Source organism: Platalea leucorodia (assembly GCF_965183815.1).
Source record: "Platalea leucorodia genome assembly, chromosome: 3".
NCBI lineage: Eukaryota > Metazoa > Chordata > Aves > Pelecaniformes > Threskiornithidae > Platalea > Platalea leucorodia.
The window spans coordinates 42669861-42686324 of NC_138825.1; the positions used below are offsets into that span (position 1 = coordinate 42669861).

The 16464-nt window shown below is 36.4% G+C and overlaps 1 protein-coding gene across 1 annotated transcript in view; it reads right to left on the reverse strand.

Annotated features, from left to right (window-relative positions):
- FMN2 (formin 2) overlaps window positions 1-16464 on the reverse strand; it is a gene marked incomplete at both ends in the record, with an annotated part of 159210 nt that overhangs the window by 80940 nt on the left and 61806 nt on the right. The window contains one exon of the mRNA XM_082306194.1: window positions 10016-10103. Coding sequence (XP_082162320.1) covers window positions 10016-10103 — 88 coding nt within the window. The remainder of the gene's footprint in view (window positions 1-10015; window positions 10104-16464) is intronic.

The window sequence follows — 16464 nt, forward strand, 5'->3', positions numbered from 1 at the left end:
TGACCCCCAGAACTACGTTTTCGAAGAGGATACCCACTGGGTGAGAAGTGCGCCGAGAAGCAGCGCCTCAGTCAAAGCCGGAGAGCGGGGCCAAGCCACAAGGTCGAGCACCTCGCCCGACACAGCCCGCGGGGCGGGGCGGCGGGCTCCGCTCCGCCGCCAGCCGGGCCGCCGGCTCCGGGGCCGGGGGCGCGGCGCTCCCCGCCGGCGGCGGCAGCGCGGGCCGCGGTTGCCACCTGCTGCCGGAAGCGGGGACGCGGGGCCGGGCGGCCGCCGCGGGCTCGGCCGGGGGAGCCGGGGCCGCCGCGGGGGGGCGCCGGCAGCCGCGGGGGGCGATGCGCCCGAGCCGGCGGCGAGGGCGGCCGCAGGGGCCGGCCTGCGGCAGAGGTGTGCGGCAGCGGCCGGCGCGGCCCCTCACCGGGCAGCGGGGAGAGGAAGGTGGCGTGGCGGGGAGGGGGGAAGTCCAGGTGTAAACCGGGGGAGACGAGCCACAGAAATGACCCAGATAAGCAGAGCTCCATAGACAAAGTCCAAGCTGTGCGTATGGTGTGTTTCCATGTAGTTTCCAGGCATCTAACCTTTGCAGTGGGCAAATTTATATTTACTGGTGGATTTCACGGCTGTTCCAAGGGTAACCGAAGGAAGATAATCAGTGTGACACTGATAATGCAAGGTTGTATATGGTGCCGTAATTGGTCACTGCAGAAGAGAGGCAACCAACACCGAAGGAAGCCCGAGTCAGCTAAGACAAAGCGACCCATCGCGACAGACCTACCGCGTTCCCTACGGAGGGCGGTCCTGCCGAAACAGAGAGCGCACAGTTTGCACCCGATTGCAGATCACTCAACGAGCATGTTAATAATGACTTGTAAATAGAAAACGCTGTAAGATAATACGAAACATAGAAAACAGAATAGCAGAAGGTTTAATCTGTTAAGTATATTTTTGAGACATCATGCAGAGTCTAAATTTTAGGGTATTACAATTATTACCCAAAGCAACTAAGCAGAAATACCAAAAGAGGTGATGCAACACTTGATTTACTTCTGAATAGTGTACAAAACAGTTGGAGACACCAAGAGACTTAAATGAAATTTCTTTATAGAACAGAGGAAAAAGATTTTTAAAAATAAGACCATAAAATTAGACTTTACAAGGAGGAATTAACTGGCTTCTCATTTCATGTAAAAGGGTAAAAAAAAGCTTGGAAGTCAGAAGGAAGCTTACAGACACTACGTTAGAGGTTCAGAGAAAAAAAAAAAAATCATCTACTGAAAAATTCAAAAGCACTCTTTTTTACCCTAGTCTTTTCACATCCCCAGTATTTCTACTCCTCAAAACCACACACATGATTAAACATAAGAGCACAGGGGACACCTATCAATAAAAGATACTCCTCAAAAAGTGGAAATCAGCCAAAGAAAACAGAAAAGCAAAGTCTCGTAAGTTCAATGTAAATTGGACAAGAACAAAAAGGTCTAAACCCAACTTGCCAAATGCATAAAGCTAGTAATAAAACTGCTTTCAAACACATCAGATGTACGAAGCCTGACAGGAAACAGTGCGGCATGCAGATAATCTGGCTGTAAAAAGAGCACAAAAGAAACAGAATCAGAAAAGGTTAAACAAAGTATTTGTGTTAGGATTCACAACCACAGAAAAGGTCAAAGACGTTCTCGGACAAGTTCTATACTTCTTGAGTGATACGTTTTGGGCACCGTCTCAAATTGAACAAGTTTCAGAACATACAAATGCAAATTTTAAGAGGATTCCTGAGATGGTGCTGGAAACTACAAACCAGGCGGTCTGACTTCTGCGCCTGGAAAATGTCTATGTATTACATGGAAGAACATCTTTTTTAAAGAACATACAGATAAACCAATGTAGTGAGAAAGAGAGGTAGCATGCCATCTTGTAGCAGAAACTCATGAGCAACACATTAAATAGTACTGCTTTAATGGAGTCAACAAAAGCACAGGTAAGAGTGATCAGACCAATACCGGATTTGCAAAAGGCTCCTCACAATACTTAACCTCAAGCTTCAGAAAAAATTATGCTGTCGTGGGATAAGAGGAAAGGTCTACTCTGATTAAAAATAAAGACCGCTCAAAAAAATAGGAAATCAATTACAAAAATGAATGATCAGTTTTCAAAGTATGGCATTGTAGCAGTGGAACCTTACTAGGTTCTTTGCAGGTTTCTGTGCTGTTTAATGAACATGAGGTGGTACTGTTGGCAGATAATAAAAGCTAGACACTTTAAAGCTGACCGCAAACATGTACAAAAGGATGTCTCCAAGTATTCAGTGTCAATACATGCAAAGTAGATGGAAAAAAAAGAGCCCAAACTGTAAAAACAGTGATGAATACAAAATTAGCAACTACTGCCCCAAAAAAGACACTCTGATTTTTTTCATATTTCTCTGAAAACAAAAGCTCAATAATTAGCAACAGTTAAAGGGCAAAGAGAATGTCAGTAACAATGCAGAAAAAATGGAGCCTGAAATAGAAGATGATGCGATACCATGGCATAGGCATATGGTGCACATAAGTCTTGAAAACAGTGTACAGAGTTAGTCACCTCATTGGCAAAGAAACAGAACTATGGATCGTAGACTGGTGACAAGGAAAAAAATCAAAAGAACAGACAACGTGTATGAAAGTTGTTCCAAACAAACTTTTCAATTTGGAAAAAGATGACTACTGCAAAAAGATAAAATAGAGATCTATAAAAATTACATAGTGAGCAGTCAGTGCCACTCTTTTTTTTTTTTTTTTTCCTCTGGTTACCCACACAGGAGATCAGGTACTAAGTTAGACAGATCTCCATTTGATCAAATATAGCATATATTTTTAATTGCTTCCTTAAAAGAGGAATGATAAGAAAAATACAGTAAAAATAGGTACACTGAATGTTAAAAAAAAAAAAAAAAAAAGGATTCACCTTGCAAGTTTTACTAAATCCTCATTTTAACTACCTTGTATTTAAATTAGATTTTAATGGCTATATACATGTAAGTGGCGTTAACTTTTTTATATAAATCTTTTGTGTGTACAAACGCATTCAAATCTAACAAACACAAGAACAAATCACAAACAGATTGTTGTGGCAAAGATCCTTTTCTTCTAAACCTTTCAAATTAATGAAAAAATGTATGACTGCTATTGGAAGGTCTTAGTCAATTAATAAGCCTTTCTTAATTTTCATAATGCTAAAATCTCTGTGTAGTTCAGCAACGTATAAAAGTACGACCAGCGGAAAACATTTCTGCTATGGAAAGGAGACCAGGTGCTCTTTTTCTCCCTCCCTCCCCCCAATTTCTGCACGGTGCTAATGCTAATAGCATACATTTTGTTGCTTTTATGCTTAGAATTTTGTAATCATCGCTCTTATGAGTGACTACAGTATGCACAAATGAGAAATAACTGTACTGCTTTTTTTCTTTTGGGAGAACAGAACTGTCTGAAACTCTTCTCTCAAAGTTTCAAAGTTAATCAGACTTCCAAGAAAAAAAAATAAACTGTTTCAACTGAAACAACAGACAAACAATGCAATTACAGTTTCTTACAAAACTTCTCCATTAAATTACATTCATATGTTCTTGACAACAACAAAAATCTTTAATTATCCAAACTATCCAATGTGGCAGTAATTAGTCTCTGATGATTCAAATATTGTGAAAAAACTCAATATAATTTTCCTCATTTAAAAAAAAAAAACCTAACTTCTTTAAACTGTATTTTGCATTATAGAAAACTTGTTTAATTCTATAAATTTATTTTGAATTGTAAATTCCAAAAGGAGGTATCACATAAAACATTCAGTTCCTTTCTTGGTGATATGAATATTTCTGTCCTTCATTATCTTGGCATGTCGCATGCATACTTAAAGAAAACGATAACTGAGATGATTGTATTTTTTCCCTAACAACTGCTGCTATTGCTTAATTGGCCTCTGGTCACTGTGAACTAAGCTTCAGAAAATCTCAGAGGATAGAAAGAGGACTTGAGGCCTGCTTTCACTACTCAGGACTGGTTTTCAGGGCTTTCACCCACAGCTCGGGTGTTTATGTCACATCCATTAGAAACTCCACCTGTCTCCAGGACCTTTGTTGTCCCTCCTCACTAGTTGCCTCTGCCAAGAGTGGCCAGACAAGGGCTCCAGAGTTGCTTTCAGCTCCTCAGTACAGAACACTGTGGGCATGCTAACAGCATTGAAGCAATAGGAACACTTGCAGCAATACATATGTGTGGCACTCTAATTTAACTCTAGTCTGTCTTCTATAGAAGTCATTTGGGGTATTCCATTGTTTTCCTTTCCAATAATTTCACAATAGGAGCTTGTAAAGTAATTATAAGCAAATAAAATGTATAAGCTTGCAATCTAACAGCAGGCATAATGTAATGAACATGGTAGGATAAAGCTAAGAAGAAATAGAGGAAGAAGACTGAGGATTATGGTGTGAAGATTCGAGGAAGTGCTAGTTCACAGGACAGAAAAATGCTGAACCTACCAGTCTTTCCTTGGTGGTGTCTCAGAAGGATCTAAACACATGTTGGAACAACTATCAGAGGGGAAGCTTAAGCCATAACCTTTTAAGCTTTTAGGTGACTGAATGCACACTATTTAAGAAAAAAATAATGTTTAAAGGATTTCAATTTTCAATTAATAAGCCAGAAATAACAGGTAAAGCTTCAAACTTTGTAATTAACCTGCACTGACTGCAATCACTTTATGGATCATTCCTTTAATAAAGAAATACAGACTTGCCACCTGACAGAAAAAATGTTCTATATATCTTCTTACATCCAGGATTTTTTTCATAACTTAAATGGACAGAAGTAATACTTTGGGGCAGCTGGTTTACCTTCCACTATACCAGTGTCCAAAGAACTTGATCCAATCGTATTGTTTTGTCCTCATAATTTGTGTAAACAGCAAAATGTCTTTTGGGAAGATACGCATTCTTCACAAATATTTCAGTATTGTGAGTTTCAAATGATCATGCTTATACACATACATTGTTATTAGGATAAATAATGCTCAGATCACCTCTGGATCTTCCATAAGATAAACTGAGTCTTATTTTCCAGATGTTGAGTCATTCTTTCCTGATTGCTTTCCATTCAGAGCATCTCTTGCATCTATGACCACTGAGACTATGTGATACTTCAATGAGTGAAGAATTCCTGCACAGAACATTTAAATAATGCAGCGTAAGAGACATTTTATCCTCCTCCTCCAGTGAAATTCAGTTAACCTTTGATAAAGTTTCTCCTAGCTCATCATTTCTAAGTGTCAATGTGAGCAGTCAAGTAAGAAAACAAAACCAAGATTTTCTCATGTTCCTTTGTCACTAATAGCCAAATACGAAAGAATAAACATTTATTCTGCCTGCTAACATTTAAAGTACATTCACTTCCTGCACATCTGCCTTGAATTCAGGGCAGAAGATGTATCTGTTGTACAAAGTTGTACTTCTGTTAGCAGAGCAAGCTCTGCCGCAAGCACAACTTTCAGTAAAATAATCTCAAATCCAGATTAAAAGGTCGGGCTTTACCAGCTGTTACATGAAGCTGCCTGCCCCTTCCATAACTATTTTTCCTACTACATTTTTTTATATAACCTCCTTTCCTAGTATCACTGACCAACAATGAGTTGAGGTTTGTAACAAAGAAGAGCCTTGGTCTTCCATATATATATATGTGTGTGTGTGTGTATATATATATATATATATATTTTTTTTTTTTTTTTAATTATCAGAGCAGGACAGGTAGCTCCATCAAATTCTGTAGACTACCAGGGTCTCAGAGAGGGGGGAAAAATGACTTATTGGATGAGGATATGAGAAAAGTGGTCCAAAACTCAGAGTGAAAAATCTTCAAACTATTTCCAGAGCCAGGACAACCACGAGGTGCTACGCAAAACCTTACAGAAATATAGTTCGAATATTGCGTCCATGCCAGAGGTAACACAGTGCCTGAAATGATAAACCCTGTTAAGAGAAACTTACTGAATTGGAAAAGACTACAGACAACTTCAAGAGACAGAGGACTGCATACACCATTTTTGCCAGACTTCTACTTTCAACATTTACAAGGCATGCTCAGACTAAGATGATTTTATTGAACAAAAGATTAATTTCCATTTTGGAAATAAATACTAGATATAAATCTGACTGTGTAGTAAATGTAATATTTATCTGCATGAAATATAAAATTTGTTTTTCTTCTGGCTGACATCTTCAGTTTAATTTTTTCCTTCTATTTGTACACACACACAGAATTTTTTGCTATTCTTACTGCACTTGTTAACAGCCATAAAAGCTTAAACATGGAAGAGGATACATTGTATCTTTATAAGCAAGGGGATTGGGGAAGGCACTGACAACCCTTATTCTCTGCAACATAGTTACAATGTGAAACATTTGTTGCATTTCGTGTGATGACAGACAACTTTTTAACAACGAGAGATCTTATTCAAGAGACATGGTCCCTAAATGCAGACACAGGCTTAACATGCAATTATATCTTAATACATAGGGTGTTCATTACTATATGCAGTTTACTGGAATCTTGTTGGATCTCTAATTTAAGCACACATTGCATCTCTGAAATGTTAAGAAAAAACCCAAAAGACTAATGTTAAAACCAAAGTCTTTTCTCTAGGAAGAAAATCCGAGCTATAAAGGAAAAATATGTAAGAAGTTCTTGTTTGGCATTCCTCAAGCTTTGGTTGTATCATTCAGCCAAATACAGCTGTATTTCCAGTGGGAACATAACACTGGATAAAGGATATTTGCAGTATAGCGAAAATAAAAAAGCAAGCAAAATGCCTGGATAAAGTGTTTTGCATAGTTGATAGATGATTGTAAAAAACAGGCGTCAGTAAAACCTTGTGTGAAACCAGAGAAACCATGAGAAGAGGACTCATTTTTGTACTAATAACATAGAGAAATGGCACTGTGACTAAAGAGACCAACATTTCTTACAGTTCTAGCCTAGACTGCGTAAAATAGCTGGGAGTTCTGTTAGCAATTAGAATCTACTAAAAAAAAAAAAAAAAAACCCCAAAAACATAACAACAACAAAAAAATCAACCTACCCTACTTTAAAGCACTACTAGAAAGACGTACTAGAGCTCAGTACAAATGTGCTCTGACTATCACAACTGCTCCTTCCACACTGTAAAAATATTTTAAAAGCAGCCAGGGTTTAGGAGTTTGTCTTGCTAAACTCATTTCAAAGTCGGGAGCAGACAAATGCAATTCTACAAGCAGACACTTAACAAGGATATCCTTATCATCAAAGAAAGCTCTTTAGCATATATTAAAATATTCTGAGATCTTCCATTAAACGCCATCTGATCACATATGCATAAAAAGTAGCTAAGTGCTCAAGATTAATTAATAAAATATCATAAATGATTCAAACTTTCAAGTTTCCAAAACAATCTTTCATCAAGGATTGTTTCTTGCAGACAATATTTCACCATTGTTTTGTATCTTAAAAAGCCAACAAAAATACACCGGAAGACCCCAACCAAACAAAAAAAAATTTACAAGACATTAAATATAACATTTATCCAGGTTTGAAGTAATTTTAAGCTCTTCAATTAAACACAATATGAATTAAAACTTGAAATCCTAAATTTATTAGGTGAATTAATACCCAGCAAAACTGTTTTCCCTTCTGTTCCTGTAACACTTTGAAATTTGTCTCAAGCATTAGAAAAATAAAACACAATAGCATGCAAACCAATAAATGGACTGCATTGAAAGTTTTTCTCTTTTTCTGGGTGCTTTCCTATGGCCAGTAAAAAAAAAAGAAATAATAAAAAAAATTACAATTCTTCTGCAATTTGCATAAACACTGCATCCCACAGACATGCTTTATATGTAATATAGGAATTATTTACAAGAAAGCTTATAAAAAAAGTTACCTAGTACCACAAATTGTTGGGGGGGCGGGAAGTTTCATTTGACTGCCTTTCAAATTTATGAAAAAGCATTGCTTGTGTTGTACTGAGTGAGATATGATTAAATGTACATGTCACTGTATATTAAACATGGCAAAAACTCAAGACCACCACTAAAACCCTGGGCCAGGGGACAAAGAACATTGATCATGTTTTTTGCTGTAGTTATTGTCATACATCTTAAATCTTAATGTATAAAGGTGCAAATATATCAACTGCTTATTTTGCCAATGCAGGCACTCTTTAACATTATTTTAATTTTTTATAGTACCATCTCATTTGTATATTCAAATTGCAGCAGATAAATCAGTAAGCTATAAAACTAGAAAATATGTAAAACTCTTACTTTTTAACAAGCAAGTAAAAATAGTGCATACGTAAAGGTGAAGCTAAATACTTGGGCTTGTGATTTTATAATTTCTCCACAGGCTCTATAGTTAGATCACTCAGAGAACTCTGCATGGAGTGACTGATGCCAGAAATACTTCCTGGTGAGATGTCTCCTCTATTTTCCCTGCCCCCACCATCCAAATTTCTTTCCTGCTCCTCACCACTTTTCCTCCACGCCTATTTAATATTCTTAAAAAAACAAAACAAAACCAAAAAACACACAAACATTTTTACCACCAGGATCTTCCAACCATTTCCACAAATTCCCCCATCAGACAAAAGTTCTCTCATGTTTGTTCAATCACTTCTGCACAGCAAGGGAATAAGAGCACTACTAAATCCCCCTTTGCAAAGACTTTTGGTTTTAGAAAACAGCTATTGAAAGACGAATATACAAAAATCTGCACACAGCTCTTAGATGATCATATGTGCTTAATATTGTAATAGGATAAAGGTTAAGCATAATATTGTTTGACCCCTTCAACTACTGACATTCATGCCATGTTATTGTTAGTGTTGCATGTTAAGCAAGCAAATTTTCAATGAACTTGTGTTGGCTTTACCACAGACACAGATGTTAGGCGGACTCCTTTGTTCATAAGGTTCTTATTATTAACTGAAACCAAGTTGAATATTTGACTGAAGGAAAGGACCATATCATTGTTTTCAGATTTTGCTCTATGACTTAACTGAACTACATCTGCCAGCTTTGGAAATACCAAGTTGTTCTTGGCGCCAGTACTGGCGCCTTGCTCTATGACTACCATCTTAAGTGCTTCAGCTTAAGGAAGTCTAGTAACCATCAAAACAGTTTAATAAAAAAAACTTAAAACTGTGATTAAGAGTTACTCACTAGCTGATGGAGTGCTCTGAAATTTGTTCTATTTATGAATAATTTCACAAAATAAGTGAATTATAGTAAAGTGAATGTACGGCTGTAAATATGTAGCCTGGAAAGTTCACAAGATGTTTGTGATTGTGATTTATGACGCCTGTGTTATACTTGAAACCACATTTATTTAATAGGTAGGCCTTCACTTCACAGGATGAATCAATCTGCTTCAAATCTATCCAAAGCCTTTGGGAAACATAAAGGGATGCTCTGAAAATAAACGCAATTCCACTTTTCACCTTTTTGCACTACTGTCTCTTAGCATAAATGTGAAAAGTATCACACTCCCCCAAAAGATCTCCCTTTATAAAAAATGCTGTTGAAGATGAAAGAATTCCATAGTTTGCGCTAACCCAAATATAGGAGCTATTTTATGTAGAAATCAATTAAATGTTATAATTCACTTTTCTGGATATGTCCTGAGGCTATCTGAATTAAAATAAACAACACATGATACTTTCCTCCTCAGAAAGACCAAAATCAAAGTGTCTATATTTTACACCACTTAGATAATTGATGCCAAAAACTATAGATGGCAATTCTGCAAATAAGCAGTTTTATTTTCTATACAGGACAAGGGAATATGTTACTAGAAAGGGGAAAATAAATGCCAGAACAAGCTATTTTCAGAAAAATAGAGTGTAAAAAAAGCCTCTTATTAATTTATTTTACATACTAAAAGATAGAAATAATTAACATTTCCAGATTATTAATGATGTGATCTGAGCTAGAATCAACGATACTTATTTCACTTACCATGCTGAATGTCCCTCATGTCTAAATGAAGGCTAGACATTAATATTCCAACAGCTTGAGATCTTTTGTTACTTAACAACTTGACAACCTGCCAAAAGAAACCCAACTATTAGCATTAATCTGCAGGAAAATGTACAAGATATTTTGCATTACTAATGACAAATTCAAGAAATAGTACCTCGTAGTCCATATACACACCTAAAAATGAGTAATTTTATTACTTGTTAAGTTTGCTTCTGCTGCATAAATCCACAACATGTAAGCAACTATGTCACCTAGTTGAATCTTAAACCTAAAAGAGTCACTATAAAAGTTCTCCCAGACTTCCTCCTTCATTAGGATGCACACTTTCAACTTCACACTGATGTTACTAAGTGTATAAAACAGGCTGTCATATAAAAAAAAATTCCAACTGTGTCTATCTTGGAATTGCTTTGGTTTCCAAAACCACACAATGATTTCCATCTTTGATGTAAGCTAAAACTGTGAGAATTTGTATTTTATTTGAATGTTTGACGTAGTAGGCGCCAATATGAATTTTATTTAAAAAGCAAAATAACCACGTACATATTGGGATTTTCTTTGATCACTTTTAGGGAATATAAAAGGTCTCAAAGCTTTTTTGTTTTTAAAATTAAAAAAAAAAAACAAGCCATCAAAACATCTTGCTTTAGGGGGTTAAAATTAGCCATTAAAATACACTTTCGTACATATTTGCTTTGCAAGCATAAAAGCAACAAGTAATTCACAAACTGTCTTCCACAGGGCTCTAAGCTGTTTGAATTCAACTTACTGTAAATTTTATATCATTGGTATGAGAAGCAAGCAATGCCAGGAAAGGACGCTTATCTGTAAAACAACGTCATTCTAGATGAAGTACTTTTCAATGCAGGGTTGCAACCATTACATAGATGGAAGAGGTTAATGTTTAATCTACTCGGGTTGCCGAGTTTTACATTGTACTAAACACACTGATGAAAACCTTTGTGAATCACTTGGAAGAAAGAAGAAAAGCCAGATAATTAGAACTGTAAGTTCAAGTTCTTTTTACATTGCAGTCAGGAAGAATATACATATTTTTTTCAAGTTACACAGTTCCTATCTTAGCACCAAGGTGATGCATCATCTACAGCCCCACTGGCAAAATTATTTAGAAATGAATTAGCAGAAATGAGATTAGAAAAGGTAGAATTAACTCAGCCAGAGTAAAGAATGTCATGATTCAATTTGCATCTTAAAAAAACATAAAAGTACCCACAAGATGTTTGCCCTGTGGCCAACTTTGATTCACTTAAGTTTTCAAACACAGGTTTGAACGTTGATGTTTGAGCAGTAGCTGAAGGGAAGAAGTAAAAGCCTGATCCAGAACTCTGCCACTGGGACTGCTTAGGAAAGGAAACTTGAGAAACTCACGGTGCTTGCAGCACAGTATTCTGAGGATGTGGTTGGCTGGCCAATTGTTTTAATTTTTTTTTTTTTTTTCACCCTTAAACCTTCATAGCCATCAATTATGAAGGTATTTCATCCTCCTTTCCTCATAGATACCTAACTAGTTACAGTAAAGTGAAAATACACCATTCTGCTCATGAAATGAAAATTTTAACATTAGAAACCAAGTATGTCTTGTCAACTATAGTTCACAAGGTTTAAGACCTAAATTCAAGGCATAGCTATCGATGTCACCTGTCAGAAATTAGCAAGAAATTCCTATGCAATTGTCTAATCCATGCAATATATTGTTAGGAATTTAAAACTGAAGTCAAATGGACTAAAATAGGATATGATAGTCAGATTTTCTGAATTTAAAGGGAAAACTAACATAATTCAGAAAAATATAATTAGGATGTCCCACGCTATCCTTCTAATAGGCTATAATCACTCTAAATGTTTTTTAAAGAGAACAGAAATCTCATGTAAGCCTGGAACTGAGACAAAGTTGGGACAAATAATATGAGATTTTCTTGTTGTAAAAAGAAGCTATTTATTTATTTTGCAGCTACGAAAGGTTTACAAAACAAAATAGATCTTGGGTAGCAAGGTATGGATCACGTCTTTCTAATAACTACGTTGCAATGTACATCTCTAATAACAACCAAACAAGTACCTTGCATTCTATCAGAAAAAAAAAAAAAGTGGGTACAAAACTTCAGAAAGAACAGAAACTCTTTAACTCGTATTACTACCAAACCATATTTCCAGAAAAGGCAGAGCAACAGAAAGAGACAATGTGGTATGTTATGTAACAAAAGTTCAAAAGCTTCTCCTTAAAGCTGTCCACTCCAACAACACTGACAAGACTGAATTCAGTACGGAAGATGTTGGGGAAAGTGTTGATTCCAGCCCCCACCATTATTGCTTTTTGCTCAAGTCTGAAACATCTCACAATAATAGAATAACTTAAGCTTGCTGCTGTCATCAATGTATAGAGGGAGTCCTTTGTTGCCTTTATTTTGAACAAGAAAACTATCCCAAAGCTGACAAAAAATGGGAATTAAAAAAATGAATGCAAACCCACTCCAAAAGTCCTATAAGGAAACAACGATAATCACACAAAGTGGCAAGAGCTCATCTGGAGTAAGTGTGTACATTTCTTGTCACTCATATTCTGCAAAAATGAAGTAGAAATGGAACTGATCCAGGCTACTGTGTTGGCCAGGAGTAAAACAAAACAAAAGAAGAAAACAGAGTAAAACAGTTTTGCTATGTGGTCTTCCCCAAAACAACGTTACAACTGCATTCAGGTGGGAAGGTACCTAGGACCAAGGAAGGGTCCACAACTCGACCTTTCCAAAGGAAGCAGAACTACACTGTTCTCTCTTGGAGGCCCAAAGAGCAAGGATGAGCTGGAGCCTGTTCTTGGGATCCTCCCACTTCTACTGGTGTCAGCACCCATATACTACTATATTCACTTCAAATTGTGAAATTGCTGTTGCTATCACCCATCAGCAATCTAAAGCTCAGAGAGCTAGAGAGATCAGGTCTACGAATACAGCAAGGGGACCAACACTAGAGAAAAAAAGAACCAAATAAATTAACTATGTTGTTATGATGCAGGCTAGAACATGATTTCTTAGGGGGCATGGTTCCCATCAATGCTATAGGACCAGACTTAGTGGCGTAGTAAATCCATTCAAGTCTGTGCTTTAAAAGGAAACGGGTCTAAAAGTTAGCAGGAAAAAGAAGTTGCTTTTTATGAAAGCAACCTGATGGACAGGAGAATACTTATTTACTGAGTGCCACATTTTGGCAGTGATCAGAGAGAAAAAAATAAAGCACTATCCCCGTGAAGAATAGGTTGTCTTTGCTGCCAAAATTCTGAACCACAACAACATCGAAAGAGTACCAAAGAGCAGGACTGTCAGGTGAATGGGTGCACAACAGAAACAGATAAAGCATTTTTATGTAGCAGCTACCAGTTTTGTCTGGCTTTATTTAAAATGTAGGTTTTATGTCAACTTTTATACTAATCTCTATTACGCATTTCATTCCCATTTCAGTCAATTGCATGAATACTATAGTTTCCTCCAATAAAATGGCTGTAACAATACAAAACTAATTCAGAAAATATGAATATTAGCATAAATGCCTAAAGCAATTCCCACATTTAAAAATAAAACAATAAAATAAATCAGCTGCATAGTCTGGACCTACAGGCTACAGACGAGTGACGCCATTTAAAGGCGGAACAACAGAAGTTTGATAAATCCAATCTCTACAAGATCTAAAGCCTCAGACACAATACACAGCTCCTTTTTAGCTTGGATTCTGGAACTCTGCTTTAAACAACTTTAAAAAAAAATAAATAAAAAGGAAGCTAGAGATATTATCTGCAGGCTGAAGTCTAGGACAAACTTTCTAATTGTTGAGTGGTCCTCATTGTTAAGCAGTAAACAAACTACATGCCAAATTTGTTCCTGATTGTTTAACACAAGCAAAAAGAGTCAAAGAGATATTTAGTGAAAGGTAATGCAAGACACATGTTTGATGAGAACCCTGAAGCAAAAATACGAAGATTCCCTTTCCCCAAAATAATATTTAGTTAACGCATGGAATTTTGCAATGATTCTTGTTCTCTGGTTCTCATTTTGACCACCAGCATTAAGCAAAACTATCCCAAGGCTCTCACTGGTTAAGAAAAACTACTGTACGTTACAAAAAGTCACATGCAGAAAATTCCACTGTACAAAGGCCTATAGCTTGTAACTGTTGCAGAGAGGATGCAGAAACCCCAAAGTTCCAAACAAGATGCTAAGAGACAGGGCCAGGGCAATAATGCAGCCACCTTCTCTCTAGGCGTTGTGACAACGGATCTTTTCTGTGGATTCAAGTGTATTCCAAATGTAAAACTGGCAATCATCGCAGAACTGAACCCATCATATCTTTCACATACCTGTATATCCTTGTCTTCTTACAGATATAACAGAATAATATTATGCTCTTATGAGTGGGGGTTTGTGTGTGCGTTTTGTTTTTGGTTTTGGGGTTTTTTTTAAAGGTAAATCCAAAAGTGACTTCTGGCTAGTAATGGCAATTGTGAGAGTCACAATTGAGAGTAGTGAGGTCATTTTGGTACAATAGGAGATCAACCATTTCTACTTAATACTTACAAAAAGAAAACCAAACCCCCAAAACTCAACTTTTACCACAGAACATCAGTCATAAAGCGTAACTTTGAGCACACCTCTGTCTCCTACCATAATCAAACCTGGAATCCCCTCTGCAAACTAACTGGTTACCTTCCCCACTGAAGAATCTCATAATCTATAAGGAGATACCTAATGTTTCAAAATTCTCTTTGTCATATACTTCTAGATGCAAGTTGTTGACATGTCATGCAAATTAGTGCAGCGAAGCAGCCACATCTGCCAGTTTGTAGACACTGTAACTTTATGCTTGAGGGTAAAGATTAAACATAATATTTACTTTTCATTCATTTTATCTATTACCCTACTGTGCTTTCATAAGTAAAGCTTTTAACAATATGGATGAGAAACAGTTCATGCTCTTTCATGCTGTTTTATCACTAAAATAGCATTGTTTGAAATTAATATCATAAAACTATTACTGTAGAAGTAATCTTTGACTAAGAGATTACTACTCCAGTTAATATTCCTCACTTATGACTTTAGATTAAAAAATACTTATATTGCTTAGATTCAGATATACAGTAGTAAGTTAGATAAGCATTATGTTCCTCAACAGGAGGCTGAACAAGAGTAAAATGCCCCTTAATAAAAAATAACAACAATATTCTAACTTTAAGGACTGGAGTAGCAGATGGAGATAAATAGCAAAGTTTAAATTCTTTAGTCTAAAAATAAGTCACAAGGATTTTATTTTTCCACACCTAAAGCTCCTCTTTGAGAGTTTAGCTCATTGTTATGTACCACAATTATAGTTCTTCCTTCTTTCATCAGTGAAAGGACCAGGGTTCCTCAAGTTTAGTTTCTATATTTTCATATCTTATGTTTGTAACTGTCAAAATGTCTCTGTGGGTTAGTAATGCAAATGCATGTTCAGACGCTACAATATAAACTCTTAAAAAAAAAATAAAACCCAAAAAGCTAAAATTTCCTTAGAAACTCTGTATAAAAGCCAGAATTTTCATGCATGGTTTGCAATGCACTCAGCAGGTGTTTTTTGCAGGTGACCAGCCCAACTGCTATGAACAATCTTGTCACTGTGTACTCAAATTAGGCATGCAATTACACACATTTTTTGCAAACTCTTGCAAAACATATTGCATGCCCAAATACATTTGAAATTATGTCTTAATTATTTTATAAGAAGTTAGCACATCAAGTCAGGGAGACAGATATAGAAGAAGGGGGGGCTTAGGAACTGGTAAAGAATGAAAAAAACCACCCCAAAACCAAAAAACTCCCAAAGAAAGGTGAGAACTCACTGTGATATCTAGTAGGAGATATCAACAACAAACAAATAAAAACCCCATGCTGTAAAAGCTTTAGTGTTCCCACTTTTAAAGGGGAACATACAGTTACAGTCAATACTATGACATTATTCACTGTACCTACTCCAAATGAATATACCAACTTTTTTGTTCTGGCTGTTTGTACTGAAATCAGCACTAAGTAACAAAATATAGCCATGAGGAAAAATCTGAAAAATCAATACTTCTATACAAATAAAAAAAAAAAAAACTTAATCTTAAAACTTTGATTTTCATGCTGACAGTAAAAATCTGTTTAACTTGTAAGTCAGTTAGGATCTGATAATAATACAGACAAGTACATTCACACTTAAGTTAGACAGTGAGTTTTTTACTAAATCATCATGACCACTGTATTAAACTCTAATTTCTAGGTGAAACACATTTAATCCATATGCACATCTAATTCTGAAGCAATCTGAGTTTTCTTCATCCAATTTAAAAACTACTGTACTAAAAAACGTTGCTTCTTGCCTCCTTAGCAAAATCAATGCGGACA